This window comes from Acanthaster planci, linkage group LG18 (genome assembly GCF_054643075.1).
Source record: "Acanthaster planci isolate LZ-2023a linkage group LG18, COTS_SCS, whole genome shotgun sequence".
Taxonomy (NCBI): domain Eukaryota; kingdom Metazoa; phylum Echinodermata; class Asteroidea; order Valvatida; family Acanthasteridae; genus Acanthaster; species Acanthaster planci.
Genome location: NC_141794.1, coordinates 10725308 through 10741718, shown reverse-complemented (window position 1 = coordinate 10741718; position 16411 = coordinate 10725308). Strand labels below are relative to the sequence as shown.

Below are 16411 nucleotides of genomic sequence, written 5' to 3'. Positions count from 1 at the left end.
TGAACACCACACACACGCGAGTTACGCAGGAACGATAGTACTGTATATTTTATTTCAAAACTGATACCGCTGAAAAATACTTTCTCCTTTTATTCCCAGCGAGTTGATACATCCAACACGAGGTATATTACAAAAAGAAAGTTCAATTTTAAAAGCTATTTCACTGAAACGTATTTGGTCCTTAAATGCATTCATTCTTCTCCTGCATAACCTTCAAAGACAAAGTGATATGATACAAGCGAGCAAGACATAGATAAATACTCAATCAAATCATAACATTTTCACACGTTGGTTCAGAGTCACCAGTGTTGATAACAATAAAGCAGATACTTTAAATTTCTAAGGGTAACTTATAATACCCAGAGTATATACACACTTTTCATAAATGGTAAGCCAAAGGGACGACTTATTTAACCTTATGTGAAAGACTTAATATTTCAACATTCCTGAGAGTTGTGTTCAAGTGTTATTTCAGGAACTGGTGAAAATGTATTACATGAATTTTTCACTTGCATTATTCTTAAATTTCTTGGGATGGGATGGGAAGGGAGAAGGGGCTGAAGCTATGAAGACTAGATCCTCTCTGAAATATGAAAAATAACAAAAAGGAAAATCAAATAATGATAAGTGGAAATTAAACTTAAACTTCTGAATTGAACAAAAAAAAGTTTTGTTCACTTTCAACATTACCCCCCTGAAAAAACACCTCAGCATCCCATCTGCCATAAAACTAACCACCAAAATTGGTACAGGTGGTCCTGCTAAACACAAAGATGAACTATCTTCGTGGAATGGCACAGATTTCAAAAGGCTGAGGAGACAAGCTTATACCCCCAACCCCTCGGAAGGACAGGGCTGGTGAGCCCTCGGGCTTCTCGAAAGTGAAGCGATGAAGGAGGTGGGTGAAGAAAAGGAAAAGCTCCATCTTGGCAAGCTGCTCGCCTACACAGGAACGGCGCCCTACAATAGCAAAAATTGAGACTGTATTTAGAATGACTTCAGGCCGGGGAATATTTGGGGTGGATAAAAGCTTGGAGCTTTCTTGTGGCACTCGGTGTCAATGATGGGCATGACAGGTGGATCAGCAATAATCAATTGATTGTGGTGCACTATTGGTCGATCCTGTGCGAAATTTCTTTCTCACTGTTTTCCAAACACCGAGTCTTGCACTGTCTTCAAAACATTGAATCTTACAGAGGAGAGAAGTAAAAAAAAAAAACGTGACTGACTGATAGTGCTGTGATGAAAAGACGAAAGCACAATCAACCACGATCGCAATGTATTCCACATATCATGTGGATCCAGTAAACACACACCCAACATCAATTTAGAGGTACATGTAACATGTATGGATCTCTCTGAAAGTCTACATGTAGGACTAAGGCAGCAATAAAAAAAGAAAGAGGTGAACTTTCTCACCTATACAGAAAGGCAACAACTCATCTGGCTTAAGCACCTCATGATGTTCATCCAAAAAGCGATCTGGATTAAACACATGAGGCTCGGGCCACAGTGTTGGATCAGTTCCCAGGGCCCATAAATTGGGTAAGACGAGGGTCCCCTTTGGGATGTGGTGCTGCCTGAAGGTCACATCACCGGAAGCCTCGTGTGGGACGCCCAGTGGAATGATGTTACCAATCCGTTGGACCTCTTGGAGGGTGGCAACTGCGTAGGGCAGCCTGTTCCGGTCCGACAGCCTGGGGAAGCGACTGCGGCCCACGACTCGGTCAAGCTCCTGCTGAACTCGGGCCTGGACCTGCGGACAGGCTACCATGTAGAGCAAAGCCCACTGTAACGTCACGGCTGAAGTCTCGGTGCCCGCAGCGAAAAGATCCGCTGTGGTGCCGTGCAGGTCGTTCACTGTCACTCCGGACTTGGTGCAAGTCATCTCCCTGATAATGACATCCATGAAATCCCTGAGGTTGCCGGGATCAAAGTCCTCCCGATGGTCCTCCAGCGCAGCCCGGCTGAAATCGCAGACGTACTGTGTGTTGTCCAGGCACTCTCTAACCACTGGTACAAACTTGGCCAAAAGGTGAGAGTAAGGCATAAACAGTATCGCCCCAGTGGCACCGCCCATGAGTTCAAGATTCCGATAGATGGCTCGCAGGAGCTCTACAAACCGTGGATCGGTGTACTCATACCGGGACCCAAACACGACCAAGCAAATGACGTTGGCTAAGGCACTGGACAGAATGTGAGACGGATTGAAAGGGCACCCTCTGTGGGCTCGTATTGCCTCCAGCAGGTGTCGTGCTTCGGTTGAAATCCTGTCTTCAAAATGCGGCTTGTTCAGTCCAAAGTCACGCATGAAGTGCAGCGTTATCCTGCGCTGCGCTCTCCAAAGATCCCCTGAGGCTCCCACAACACCTGTGAAGATTCAAGAAGTTAATAGATCAGCTGGAAAAAAAACTAGGCACACCAGCCGATGGATTTTATACCGTCACTTCTGAGACCCTTTAGTGCGAGACCATGAGGCCTCCTTGTCAATCTCCCTAGTGGAGAATTCTTGAGGAATTTCCACCAAGTACTATCTGTGAGGAACGCATTCTCACCTCTACACTGGTTCTAGATCCAATTAAATGCAGCCACTTCAGAGCAGCTGCCAAATGAAGGAGCCTGCTCAAACAAGATCCAACAGGTCTCCCTGACCCTACAAAACATCACAGGATCACACAGCGGCACTGTTTGACAGATTATCAGCACCCATTGTCTCATTAGGCCATTGTCTCTGTTAACTAGATATTCCCATACTGAAAATAACGACAAAAACGGAATGAGAGAGGCCTCTCTAAAGTAGCACGTAGTAACTTCTGAAGTTGGCATTTAACAAAAGTAGGACTTTGACTGGGGAAAAATATGCAAAACAAAACCAGGTCAACCCTTCATAAACCAAATTCTCCAAACTGTTCTACCAGAGACCAGGCCCTTTATTTTGCCAACCAAACTGTGAATGTCTTTATCATATGCAACAGAGAATTTGTCTGCAGGCATCTTGAACCTGAGAGGGAAGTAAGTGGTTTAAGTTTGAAGCCCAAGACTTGCTTTGTAAAGTTCAACAGTTTTACAACTGGAAGCACTAAGTCATCTAGTGGCACTCTCGTGAAGAGATTACGTGTATCGTACAGAAATAGAGACAAGGCACCAGATACATGTACAACTGAATATGCTCTCGAATGCAGTACTTAAGAAGCGATGGACTGTTCATCTCAAGAGTCATTCTGCACATATTTCTTGTATTGTACACTTATCTTGCCATCTTGAGCTTGGGGATATATATTAAAAATATACTCACCGACACCACCTTTCAACACTTTCTCAAACACCGATAATGACGGGCGACCATTGAGCTGTGGGTAATGGCGAAATGCATCTTTAATCACATCATAGCCGTGCAGTACAACCACGCGTCTGCCAAAGATCAGATCAATGTTGACGACTGGTCCGTACCTCTGGGACAATCTAGTCAAGAATGCATTGAGAAAACCAGAGAAGACTTTTTTGATGTTGGAATACGATTACCTTTTTTTTTTCAATGAATCATTCTATATTCTAGAGCAACAAAATTCAGTGTGTATTTCAAGTAAGCAGAGAGCAAACTTACATGTAACAATAAGCCACTTGCGATTTAACTCTGAATAAAATCTGGTACACTGTGTTATCTGATTGCACAGAGACTTAACAATTTGAATTCCCCAGTCTAAAGACACTGTTGCTATAGTCGTGATTCGGGGCAAGCTTTTGCTTATCGACCACCATCTCTGGAATGGACTGGTTCCTTTGTGTCGTTCTTATCCATTGAGAATAGTATATTGTTGCAAGGTGTCTTTTATGTAACTAAGGAAAGGCTTGCCCCGAATCACGAGGGACAGCAACAGTGGCTTTAGTATGGAGAATTCCACTTGTTATGTTCACATGAATTTAAAGAACACAGTGTACCAGATTTTATTCAAATCTAACTTGCAAAAGGCTATAAATTCTAAATCAATGAAGCAACAAGCTGGCTACAAATTAAAATCTAAATCCGTTAAGCATATTTACAGCAGGACCTATTCACAAATCATATTTCAACAGTCTGGACAAAAGTTTTAGAAATGAAGTCTTATTTACATCACCTGCATGCCCTCCATATCATTTACAGTGTAAGGCCTTATCAAATAGTAACAGGCTTACAAGTACATACTGTAGAGCTGTTTCTCTTGTGTTCATTGTGACAATGCCTTGGCTTTATCTTTCTGCCTCATATTCAATCACGAGTACACATACGGTGGTGAATTAATTGCTGCAACAATCAGTCAAAAATCCCTTCCACTTGATTTGCCACAGTACACAGACGGAATGGGGCCATTTCATTTAAATGGTTTTGACTGATTGGCCGACTTTGTCAACAATGCATCTTCAGATCTCTGCACAGGAGGGTTAATCTGAATCATATAGTTGGCAAAGCCTCCATCAGGAAGTATCACACAAACTTAAATTTCTAATAATTTTGGGAAGTCTGAGGATAATATTTACAGCAAGAAATAACATTTACATGTACTTGTAGGCCCAGTGTAGCCGAAGTTTGTGCAAAATGTCTCACTCAAACACGTCAAAAGGAGTTCCACTCAATGACAGCACGGAGGAATAAGAACACGTGTTCTTATTCCTCCATGGTAACAGTGATGCTCAAAGTTGAGCTTTTCAGAACAGCCCAGGCCTAGTCCGTCCACAATGTCCATCCATCCACCTGTGTGTTTTCCGTGTCACGTGCGCAAAAACAATGATTTACTGACTCAACATAGTTTGAACTCAAACACCATTATGTCCTGTCCTTTTGACGCTCACCTGTGGAATATCTCGTGCGGAGCGCCGCTGTAGAAGAGTAGGGACGGCAGGCTGCCGACCAGCGGCAAGGCCAGCGGTCCAGGGGGGAGATTGGCCGGTCGCCTGCAGAGCCAACGCACGATAATAAAGACCGCAACTCCGATGAGAACAGCTGTTGTGTCGGTCGCAGTAACACTCAAAGAAGGGACCCACCATGAGTTCATATCCAACCTTTAAAGTGGCGTACATTAGTTTTATGCAACCTGTGGTGTGCAAATTATTCTAGAAAGATGACTCGTCAGGCCCCAAACAAAAGTTACAACAGGCCAGAGTGGCTCACTAATCTTGTCGGTGTTGCCAGAAAAAGTGCACAAGCACCATAAATAGCGCCCTCTACTACTGCGAGAATACTCGGGGAGATGTTAGCGGCTTGGGAACTTTGACGCCGTCGTGAACGAAGACTAACAAGGCATAAGCTGATAAACTTTGGACGGAATCGGGAAAAAAGTAGCTAACGCTTTGAGAAAGGCAACAGAACTCGGATATGCAACCCCCTTCCGCCACTCAAAAGGAATTTCGCCTTCCAAATCTAAAAAAAGCACTAAAATTACCCAGAAAAGACTTTCTTTGTATACCTTTTTATAATCACTTTAATTAATAAGGTCACTTTGAAACTTCAGCTGTGACACAAAACTTCTACAAAAACACATTCTATTTTCTAAATTTCAGTGGTCATTTGTTCCGATTCCAGCTCGCAAAGCGAGGTCTAAACACAAATCGAAAATAAAAGTGGACAACAGACATCTACAGTACCGTTTATTTATCCAATATTTTTATTTAACTAAACTCAAGAAATCACTACCAACAAAATTAAAAATGCTTCAACATGATTTTATTACTTTCAGTTTCTTTCAGCTTTTTTTTTTTAGTTTTGGACTGGATAAAACTTACTGCATTGCTACAGACAACTTTAAAACACTCAATTTTTTATAACAAGAAAAATGGTAAAGCATGTGTACAGTGCACAAGATTACTTTATCCTCAGCAAGTTGTACAATAGAGAATAACAAAAATAATACCTTGAAAATAACTGGGATTTATTTTGAGAACGGTAAATTTACACTTAAGCTTTGGAAGCACGGAAACATTTGAGCTACGGACAGTATTTCACTGGTCCCAAAATTAAACAAGCACTTGAAGTTACAAGTACTCACACAAAACGCAGAGGGCTCACAATATTCAGGGAAGGACAGTGTGCGTTTCTGTACCAGTGTGTAATTTAACAATTTATTAGTATAGCATTGTGTTTAAAAATAAGACTCAAACATGACAACAGGGGCGAGTGCACATTGACGCCACTTTCACATTCTCTGCCTTAATTTCCAAGGGGGGTAGCAAGGGGGATTTCAAGAAATTACGTTCTAACCAATCCATGCAACAGGCAATCCGATTTCTTTGGCTGTTTTCCAATACTCAACTTCGTCTCCATCTAAGGCTTCGTTCCCAAAACCGATCCCCGATTGTGGGCCTGAAACATTTGAATTACATTGGATTACTGTAATTTCTGGCTCTCTTGCATCTTATTTGATACTTTTTGGCACTATTAGACTAATTACTGAGCTCAAAGCTTTAAAGTCAGCTAGTTAAAAAACAGTTGAAGCCTGAGACAGAGCAAAAGTTGAGTATTGGAAAACGACCCTAGTAACTCAATTTGTTTTTCTAAACCACAGCGCATGTAACCAAGGAACACTGGAGAACTTGGAAGTGTCAGAAGTTGGAGACTTCATCATGACGTTCAGTTTCTGACAGTTTTGTTTTTTTCTGACGGGATTTTTTCTCGTGTTGGGTCACCCTATGAGATACTCAGAAGGGCGGCTGGCCTCGCCCTCTCGTAAACCGGCCTCCGCGACCACGAGCTGAAAAAAGAAACCAAATGCAGATTTTATTTCACAGTCTCCATAGCACAATTTTCACACCATATGTACATTAATAATTGGTAAGTGTAACCATAATGGAATTACACCTAGATCGGTTTTCCATATAAGTGAGCTATATAAATCGTTGTATAAGACATGCTGGCAAAATGAGATGGAACTGGACACAGGCTGTAATGTAGAAAAATGGAAAAGAAACTGTTTTTTTTCTTGAATCCTCACATTTACGGAGGATTGTCATCTTTGATACATTTCAACGAAAAACTGTACAAAATAAAAAGATGTTAAAGAGAAGGCATTATTACGAAACTCTGCTGCCATCTTGGAAAACTTCGAGGTAAACCTCCAGTCACCTCCTCTTTAATTTGCACTCTTCTTGACAGCTCTTCATATGTGAAATGGGTGAGGTTTAATAAGCCTTTTGTGAGTTAAATTAGAATAAAATCTGGTACACTGAGTTCTTTAAATTCATGTGAACCCAACAATGTGAATTATCCAAACTAAAGACATTGTTGCTATACCTTGTGATTCGGGGCAAGCTTTTCCTCAGTAACGCAAGAGATGCCTTGCACCAATGCACTGTTCTCAATGGAAAAGAAGGGCACAAAGGAGCCAGTCCATTCCAGAGATGGTGGTCGCTATGCAAAAGTTTGCCCCGAATCACGAGGTATAGCAACAGTGTCTTTAGTCTAGGGAATTCAAACTGTTATGTTTATGTGCAACCAGATAACTCAGTGTGCCAGATTTTATTCAAACTTAACTCGTAAATGGCTTATTGATCACCTTTGGGAAATAGGAATTATCAAAGAAAAAAGGAATCAAGATTCGGGTGGCAACTCACTTCCTGCATTTGCACCCCGCGGAAACGACCGCTGTATGAACCGGCCACGGCTTCGGATGGCTGTGCCTCCCCGGGACTGCTGGGGGCGCTGTTGTGACTGGCCCGAGCCCGGCGAGTCTTGCCACACGATGCGCTTGGGCTTCGGGCGTTCCCCTTGACCTTTGACATGGATCATCAAAACAAAGCATGCATCAGTTTACCAAGTGACGGAGCTTGTCCACTTTCAAAATTAAGTCTGAAAAATCTGTACGCATTTACAAATTTAAGGATATTACCATAAAAAAAGTTTTCTTTAGAGTTTAAAGTTATCTTTACTTTTGTTTTAACATTCAGCTCATTTTATTCAACTTGATTTTTAAGTTCACTTTTGTAACTCAACAAACGACAATCTTTTAAAAAGCCAGTAAACCAGAAAACTGGTCACATGGATGGTCTAAGATTAATATGTGACTGCCTTGTTTACATCTAACGCACCGCAAGAACCAATGCACCACTGTTAAAGTATTGCAATATCTTCTCATACAACAAAGGCTTCTTCCAAAGTGTTCAATAGATAGATGTTCATGTCAATTGGCCCTCTATTGGACAATTCACTGACATCTGAGCTATAAACACATACCTATTACCTTAGCCCCTATAGGAAATGTATGGCCTGCCTTACCTGATTCGGTGCTACCGCTTTGCTCCGGTCTGTCTCTGGATTCGGCCCCTTCGGCGCTCGGCACAGCACTCGTCGATTCTTCGCCTTGGGACCTATGGGCAAATTTAGACAAGGAAAGTCACAGAATGCATCGTGCAAAAGAATGCTACAGGAACTACAGAGCCAAAGGATACATCAAGTGACCTTATTGTTCATGGAGGATATAAATATGTGACTGATTTTCCCCAGAATGTGCACAAAAACCAACTTAGAGCTGCTAAGCACAGAAGCTTGCTATGGCCGGAAAACGTATACTCTTGCACAATTTCCATTAGTCCACGACAATTAGGAAAACAAATCTTAACATTTCCTATTGCATGAGTTCTGTGCACAGGCTGACGAGAATGACAACTTAAACTGTTAGTGACAGTTACAGTAAAACCCTTGATTAGACTTATGATTAGACTTGATAAGATTTGTACCGGCATCTTTAACCTACCTGCCAAGTGTCACAAAGAGTAGATATGAGGATACAGAGAGGTATTAAACTGTCTTGAAAGTAGTTAACTGTTCCTTAAACAGGCGGACATGGATGAAGGCATGAACTACATGTACATGGCTGTAAAACCCTTTGCACTGAGACTTCAAAAAACAACTTGCATAAAGATGTCTATATGCCAAGTATCAATGAGGTTGACTGTGGGTCAGCCGAGATCTGAGGGGTAGAATTCCCCGACCATGACATCTTTAACACCAGCCTTTCCGAGGGTTAACGACTGCCCCAACTCACCTCTGGGGTTCAGCAGTTGGCAGTGTGACCTGCTCCTCGCTGCTGGTGTCGGGTGGGGCAGGCGACGACTGCGGCACCTCGCTGGGCAGGGTGTCTGGCTCGTCCTGGTCCCCGGCCCCCTGCTGCTGTTGCTGCTGCAGCTGCGGCGGACCGGGTTCGCTGGAGGTGGCCGGCACGGAGCGGGACGTGTCCTGACTGGCCGGGGACGAGTCCTGGGCCTGGCTGGAGGGGCTGGACGTCAGGACCGTCGCTGAAGAACGCAAGCAAGAAACCCAAACTGGGATTCAGAATTACGGAATGCCATAATGCCGAACTTCAATATCCAAAAAAAACTCCAAAACGTGAACACTAATTCCCATTAAATCGGAACCGTCGGTACATGTAGGTATGCTATTCCAAGAGATTATCTGTCACACCTGGGGCATGAGTTTGCAGGGGCGTGGTCGGCACACTGCGACCACCATCTTCGTCACCTCCAAGAAGGTTGATGCGAGTATCATCCAAACCTAGATCTGGAGAACAGGGCACAGTGCAAGGAGATCAAAATCAAAAGCACTCATAAAATCACAGGAACACCCTTTCCCCATCCAAATCAAGTGCATTTGTCACGCCACCCAAGCCGCATACTTGCACAATGAAAATCACCGTCCCGATAAATATCTGGGGTGGCCTTCCCTGCTTAACACATACATCTGTGCCAAAACCTGAAAACGTGAGTCACGAATCCTCACAGCTATCTTTGAGGTTTCCGGGCTTTTAAAGCAGATCAAGCATGACAACAAATTATTCACTCACATCTACACCTATGAGTTCTGGGTACTAAACTGAGCGACATATCAAAATAAAGGGCTTGAAAGGATATTTCTGTTGCAAGAAAAGACAGCAAGTGACAGAAAGTATCTATTCAAGACTCTGGAGATTAAATAAGAATTTCAAGAAAACTTTCATTTGGTTTAAATGGAATGAAGTCCACTGGAGCGGATACTGATTTCGAGAAAAAAATAAAACAAATCTAAAAAGTAAGAGGGCTTGATAATTTGTGTTAGCAGATCTGATGTGTTGATCCTAACTGAGCTCGACATGAGCAAAGTCTTTCAGAAAGACTCCATTTTGGGTCAAAACGTCAGGCCTCCTAACTTTAGAGAAGTGGAGGTTTCAGGTCACTGTAGTCAGCAGTCTGGATGCAGCAGTTCGTGCATAGCGCACTTCTGAAGAAACAAGCTCCGATAAAGAAGTAACAATAGCAATCTCTGATCCATTTGTGGTCTTAGAATAAGAACCTACCTCCCTGGGTAGCTAGCTGGGCTAGAGCTGGGGCCATGGAGCGCGACGGCTCCGAGTCCGAGCCACCAAAGTGGAACCTCCCTTGGAGGAGAGGGGAGCTACGAAAAAGCAAAAACACCAGAGAGTATTGTTCATTTAAAACTAAATCAAACACTTCAAGGAACATAACTTCCAAAATTAAAGCCAATGTTGCCTTACAGATGAATCCAGGCACTTTAATAACTCCTTTTATAAAAAATACTGATCTTGTTTTTCAGATCAACAGCTGGCAAAATACCTGCGGCATTAAGGTGGGGTGGGGAGGTTGATGAATGATCCCAGGCATGGATTTGTTTTCCATTGCACAAGCCAAAGTTTTGCAGCAATGCTACCCCAGCAAAAGTGCACGCCCTTTCATCACAATAAATTATTACTATTATTGCAAGTTTTGGCATTGACAGCAAAAATTCCTCAACTGAGCGCCCTAGGCACTGTAAGCTTGCAATCCTTGAAGAAACCTGTAGACTAGAGACAATGAGAAGCAGTTACAGTTTAGAGGTGGGAGGAAAACCCGGGGGGGGGGATATTCTGGTTAAAATCCACGGAATTAGGTAGGGACTTTAAACCCAATCCACATGTGGACTTAGCTGGGAATTGAACCCAAGGGTCAGGTTGCTAGAGATTGACGTACTGCAACACCTGCCTTTCCTCGTCAAGCTACAAATCAGTCCTTTCTTGACATATCAGTCTTACTGCTTTGTACTGAAATGGGCAGGTTTCCACGTAGCATTGGACAAAAATTTGGGGGGTTTAAATGCTTCTTACTTGATTGCCTCGGCGAAGCCGTCCGTCCTGCGCGGCACGAACAGGGTGGGTGTGCTTGGCACCTGGCGGTCGTCTCCGATGTCGTCAAAGGGCGCCCCAGCTCCAACAAACATCGGGGCCCGGCCGAGCGATGCTAGGCGCTGTCTGGGTACGTTGGCATGCTGCGTGGCCGAGGAGAGATGGAAGAGGGATGAGCTCATTTTACACAGAAAGGTTTAGAAAAAAATTTCTGGATGGATGTGGAAGAGGAATAGAAAGCAATGACTTCTGTGCAGCTGTGAGGACTTCGTTTCAAGACTTCTTACAAATCATGGAGTCTAAAATCACATCTCAAGCTTCAAATGTAACTAGTTACAAAAGCATTCCTGTTACTGCTCACAATGTCATGAATGTGACCTCCACTGTGATTTGAACAAGGCATAAATTCATTCAGTGTGTTTTTAAAAAAGTTGAATTATGTTTTTTTCAAATCCTAATCTAATCCAAAGATGTAAAGCGATTTCAGAGGTTACTCATATGTTATGAGGATGCTTCGAGGACATTATTTCCAGATGTCTTACACATCCACACCTGCGACACACCAGGAATGGAACCCAATCCATGTCCTTGTGATGTGAGGACACGGTCTTCAGAGTGCTATGAGGACATTGGAGGTGTTCATCTTCATTCTAAAGACCCATCTGGAATGGAACCCTGTGTCTGGAGAACCTGAGATCTGAGGACTTAGAGTCCATGAGGCTTCCCTCTCAAGATGCTTAGAGGACATTATTTTCATGGACATCTTCTTACCCCTCTTTAGTAAGCACCACCACCTCAAACCGAACTCCATGAATTGGCTGCTAGGCTGCTGATGAGGATATTATCAGGACATTGTTGTGAGGGACATCTCACATTTCATCCTTCAGTACACCCACCTCAAATTGAGCCTTTTCTATTTGCATCAATCAACCGTGTGGTGTGAGGACTTGGCTACTAAGGTGCTGATGAGGACATTATCAGGACACTGTTGAGAGGGACATCTCACATATCATCCTTCAGTACACCCATGTCAAATTGAGTCTTTCCTACATGCATCAACCAACTGTGTGGCATGAGGACTTGGCTACTGAGGTGCTGATGAGGACATTATCAGGACACTGTTGTGAGGGACATCTTTATAGATGTCCTCACTCAGCACACCTACCTGGAATGGCACCCTTTCAATCTGTGTCTCTTGCCCCTGGGAAGTGGGGACCTGGTCCCCTGGGGGTTCAACTCTCAGCTCTGGCATGGGCAAGCGCAGGGGTGGATGCTCTTCCATTGGCTGGCTCTGCTCCTGCTGATCGCTGGAGCCCACTTCCATCTCATTCTCCGCCCCTTCTGTCTCATCGTCCTCTGTCCATCAAAAAGCATTTCTTTTCAGAACCTGATATTTCTGGTTTGACATCTTAAACACATCGCAAGAACAGTGTGTCACCATGTTCACAGACCAATTCGAGGAGATGCCAACTGCGGTGGCATCGCACTTGACGCACACAACAGGTGTTTGTAATTTGCCAATTATTGGTCAAAGAGGCATGCAATGTACACATGCCACCTGTCCAAGAGCATAGTGGTACTGCAGTAATGGCTTCCAATACTGCTCGTCCAAGTACACTATAGCAGTGTTGAGAGGCAATTTTTTCAGCGCAACATGGGAATATTTGAGACCCACCATCCCAAAACCAGGCTGAAGTTGGTATTTGTGATGTTGGACAATTCCTCTTCGGCTTTTTTTAACACTTCAAAGTGATCCATGCGAAATCGAAATTCTGTCTGCAGAAAGCTTCTGACGGGTAATGATAGCTGCAAAACTCAAATGGAAATCTGAAAATGAAAAAATGAAAAAAAAAACAGTGGAAAGTTCCACTATTTTAGGATTATGAAGTTACCTGCTTCAGCCTGGTTTAGGGATGGTGGGTCATTTCTTTCCTAAACATGGTCACACGGTACTCATTTGGCACCTGGCCACAAAGACAGTTTTTACACATCAGTTTTATGTATTTGATCGTTGGCTGAATGTTCGAAGGGTAGTTTCCCAAACCAAACACCATGGTTGTCTTGAAGACGCCTGAAATGATAAAGATATTTCAGATTCTGGGGAGAACACTCACCACTGATTTCCACCACCTCATCGTCGTCCATGACCTGATCCTCACTGTTCCCGCCTCTTTCTCCCTCTTCCTCTTGCTCCTCCATGGAGACCGCATCCTCCCCTTCGTCTTCATCCTCCATGTCCTCATCCACATCCTCCCCATCTCCCTCCTTGAGTATGGACGTCAAAGAGATGGGCAATGGACATATGACAAAACAATCAGTACAGAGTACTGAAGTGTGATGTTATTTTGAACCAGGAAATGAACCAGCAAACAAATGAGTATGCACGCATGTTGGGTCCATGCGTAAGTTCTTGGGCGAACGCCTTTTTTACACATATAATTGAGAGCATGATGCATCCATGCGGATAACGCGAGTCCATCACATGTCCCTGGAAGTCCCTCCAAATCCATCACAAGGCATTCACTCTGAAGCCAAGTCAAAAAGCTTTTTCAACTGAACTGTGACAAAAGCATTCCTTTTTTTCATCTTTGTTTTTTCATTATTCACCCCATTGCTTAAGAATCCTTTCATGAAAAAACCTGTCAACAGATTTGTCAGCAGACTTGTGTGAACGGAATTATCCAAACTTCGGGCAAAATTTGGAGTTGAGCTTATTCTAACACTGATCTTTATTCCCCAATATGACACCACACTTTTGCTGATGAATATGCAAATTTTAAACATCATAAAAACCCCACAGGAACCAAGATGTCCCAAGACTCGCAAACTAAAATAATGAGAAATCTACTAAAATGGAACAGAAAGGTGTCTTTCCCAGGACTGAATTCACACATTTTATCACAGTGGCCCTTTTAAGTTTTTGCAGATTGGTCGGACCGCTTACCCCGTAATCTAGCTCGCCCTCCACTGGGTACTCATCCTCAAAGTCTTCATAGTCTCCTGCCTCTCCTTCCTCATCCGCATCATCGCCAATGTCCTCCTCGTCTCCAGGCGACTGCTCATCCTCCTCATCCGACACATCGTCCTAAGAATATAAACAGGACAAAGTCACAGATGAGCACTGGCTCACCCGGATGCTGATGGGTGACAGCTCTAGGAACAAGCAGTCAGAAAAACCTTTCAGTCAAGTACTTTGAATTAAGTACTTCACAAGTATTTTTCAATAGATATCACAAGCACCATCACAACTACTTTCACAATATAAACAAAGGAATGTCTTTGTTAAAGTACATAAGAATAGCTGGTGGATTTTCCTTTGCCCCAGGTATTGGTGATAAATGTCGTAATATTGTGAAATACCTGTGAGGCAGCTGTGAGTACGTATCAAGTACTTGGGTGCTTTCAAAGTACTCGACTGTAACACGTCATGATCCCCTAATAAACACTCACAGCCATCAGCAGACCCAGCATGTATTTTCCAGGTAATTCACAAATACTTTTGAAGTACTTGTGAAGCACTTTTGAGTACCTTTGAAGTGCTCGACTGAAACACGGACCCCCTAGTAAGCACTTGGCAGCAATCTCAAATCTTCTGTTGCTGGCAAATTGGCACACTGTGACTAACATTGGAAAGTTGTATGCTTAAAATGAAGGAGCTCAGTAATACATGTAGCTTGTAACTTGAATTTAGAGGGAGGTCTTGCGATGATCTTCTCTTTTGGAGGTCTTGGGTTTTAAGAGGCTGCGACTACGACACTGCTCTGAGGTTAAGATTAAACTCACTTCATCACTGTCAACGACGATGACAACATCGTCATCGTCTTCCTCTTGTTCCTCGCCCTCGCCTGGCACGTCCAACCCTTCCTCTGGCTCCTCGTCCCCTTCGACCTCCGCCTCTCCCAAGGGTGGGGCGTCTTCCCCTTCGGCCTCCAGCAAACCCTCACCCGTCTCTTGTGCCGGCACCCGATCGTCTTCCGGCCCCGCTTCATCTTGTGCAGACTCATCTGTGCTGGTTGGGGGCACTCTCACACCACTGCCTGCCTCGTCTTCACCGGCGGGAGGCAGCGTAATCGTCTGCTGGAGGCTGGAGGTGGTCGTGTCGGCCTGGGTTGGGGATTGGGCAACAGGAGACAAAGGCTGGTCTGGCTGTTCAATCACTTGCTGCTGAAAGAAAAGTGAATTGGTACAGTCAACAATTTAAACAATAACGATCTCCAACCAGCCAATTTCCAACACCAGGGCCTATTGGAATTGGTTGGGATGATTACTGCACTAGCAAACTAGCTGTGTTTTATGTGGTCAGAATACAGCTTCCTCTCCATAGCCGATTGCAAAATAAATGTTACAAGCCGCCTGGGTTTCACCTACGGGGAGGATTAAATATCTCCAAGTTCATCCCCTGTGAAGATTCCAAAAACTGCCTGTCCACTCAACCCAATTCTTCAAACTGACACCTAATGGTGCTAGCTAGGCCCATATTTACACAGAGCCCATTCTACCCAGTAATTTGGAAGTATGACAAACTGTTTAGAGACCTTTAGTCCCTAACCCTCCTCAATCCTTCACCTGTTGGAGGACTGAGGAGGGTTAGGGTTAGTCCCCAGCACACAACACAGGCATTACATACACTACACACAGACATGAGTGAGAATTGTCCTCTGGCCCTAGAACAGGGTTCTGTAACCACACACAGGGGCTGAAAAAATTCAAGAACTTTGCAAGGACTTTCCAAAGCTTAAAATTCTCCAACTCAGAGACTCAAAAAGCAAAAGAACAACCAGGAAAGATAAAGTGTCTGGTGGATAAAACATTATACTGAGGTAAATCTTCACAGAGCTGGATCCCGGAATGCCGCAGGTTATAACGTTGCATCTAAAAATCCAGAACTGTTGAGTAACAAATCCCTGAAATCTGAAAAATCCTGAGAAATGGTATAGCAAGAGACATACTGCATCTTGGAAAGCGACATTGTTACCGGTTGTGGGGTGACTCGCTGGCGTTTCTCCTGGTGGGCAGTCTCTTCTGCCACGGCCGCCTCACTGTCGTCCTCCCCAGATTCCTCCCGCTGCCGCTTGTGGCTCAGCTCCGTCCGACTTCCTCCAGAGGTGCTGGGCTTTGGCATCTCGGCCAACTCTGAAAAAGGTGGAACGTGAACAGACCAAAATCAAAAAACCTCTTTGAGAATTCCACTGGTATGACACATTGGGTAAGACTGTTATTCTTCCAGAAAAAGATGACCGTCGGGCATAAAGACATAGTAATCAGATCAATAAAGGCATAAATATGTGCTTGGC

General features: G+C 43.8%; 2 protein-coding genes across 4 annotated transcripts in view; both read right to left on the bottom strand.

The window, feature by feature from the left end:
- Positions 1–21: 21 nt before the first annotated feature.
- LOC110978812 (cytochrome P450 2J4-like) lies at positions 22–5197 on the bottom strand. 2 transcript variants are annotated; one of them, XM_022234098.2, is made up of 5 exons: positions 4828–5197; positions 3296–3462; positions 1420–2370; positions 736–960; positions 22–583 (listed from the first exon to the last, which is right to left on the bottom strand). In XM_022234098.2, the coding sequence occupies exons 1-4, from the start codon at positions 5028–5030 to the stop codon at positions 779–781; spliced, it is 1503 nt and encodes a 500-aa protein (XP_022089790.1). In that variant the 5' UTR covers positions 5031–5197; the 3' UTR covers positions 22–583; positions 736–778. The 2 variants fall into 2 exon arrangements, with proteins under 2 accessions (XP_022089790.1, XP_022089789.1); XM_022234097.2 differs by having other exon boundaries at positions 22–960.
- A 419-nt stretch (positions 5198–5616) lies between these two features.
- The window catches only part of LOC147796208 (uncharacterized), a 52259-nt gene continuing 41464 nt past the window's right edge, over positions 5617–16411 (bottom strand). The window contains exons 31-42 of one of the 2 annotated variants that reach the window (XM_087148774.1): positions 16093–16250; positions 14901–15281; positions 14062–14202; positions 13232–13382; positions 12283–12473; positions 11100–11260; positions 10296–10393; positions 9428–9523; positions 9012–9261; positions 8243–8334; positions 7582–7740; positions 5617–6722 (exon numbers count right to left, since the gene is read on the bottom strand). In XM_087148774.1, the coding sequence (XP_087004900.1) occupies positions 6670–6722; positions 7582–7740; positions 8243–8334; positions 9012–9261; positions 9428–9523; positions 10296–10393; positions 11100–11260; positions 12283–12473; positions 13232–13382; positions 14062–14202; positions 14901–15281; positions 16093–16250 (1931 nt within the window). In that variant the 3' untranslated portion in view covers positions 5617–6669. The remainder of the gene's footprint in view (positions 6723–7581; positions 7741–8242; positions 8335–9011; positions 9262–9427; positions 9524–10295; positions 10394–11099; positions 11261–12282; positions 12474–13231; positions 13383–14061; positions 14203–14900; positions 15282–16092; positions 16251–16411) is intronic. The other variant, XM_087148775.1, reaches the window with a different exon arrangement.

Bases quoted from the DNA above. Each gene is read 5' to 3' on its own strand.
- LOC110978812 (XM_022234097.2), bottom strand. From the start codon at position 5,030: ATGAACTCATGGTGGGTCCCTTCTTTGAGTGTTACTGCGACCGACACA. The intron at 3,463-4,827 runs GTGAGCGTCAAA...ATTCTTGACTAG, and splicing joins CCGCACGAGATATTCCACAG to ATTGTCCCAGAGGTACGGAC. The intron at 2,371-3,295 runs GTGAGTATATTT...GAATCTTCACAG, and splicing joins AGTGTTGAAAGGTGGTGTCG to GTGTTGTGGGAGCCTCAGGG.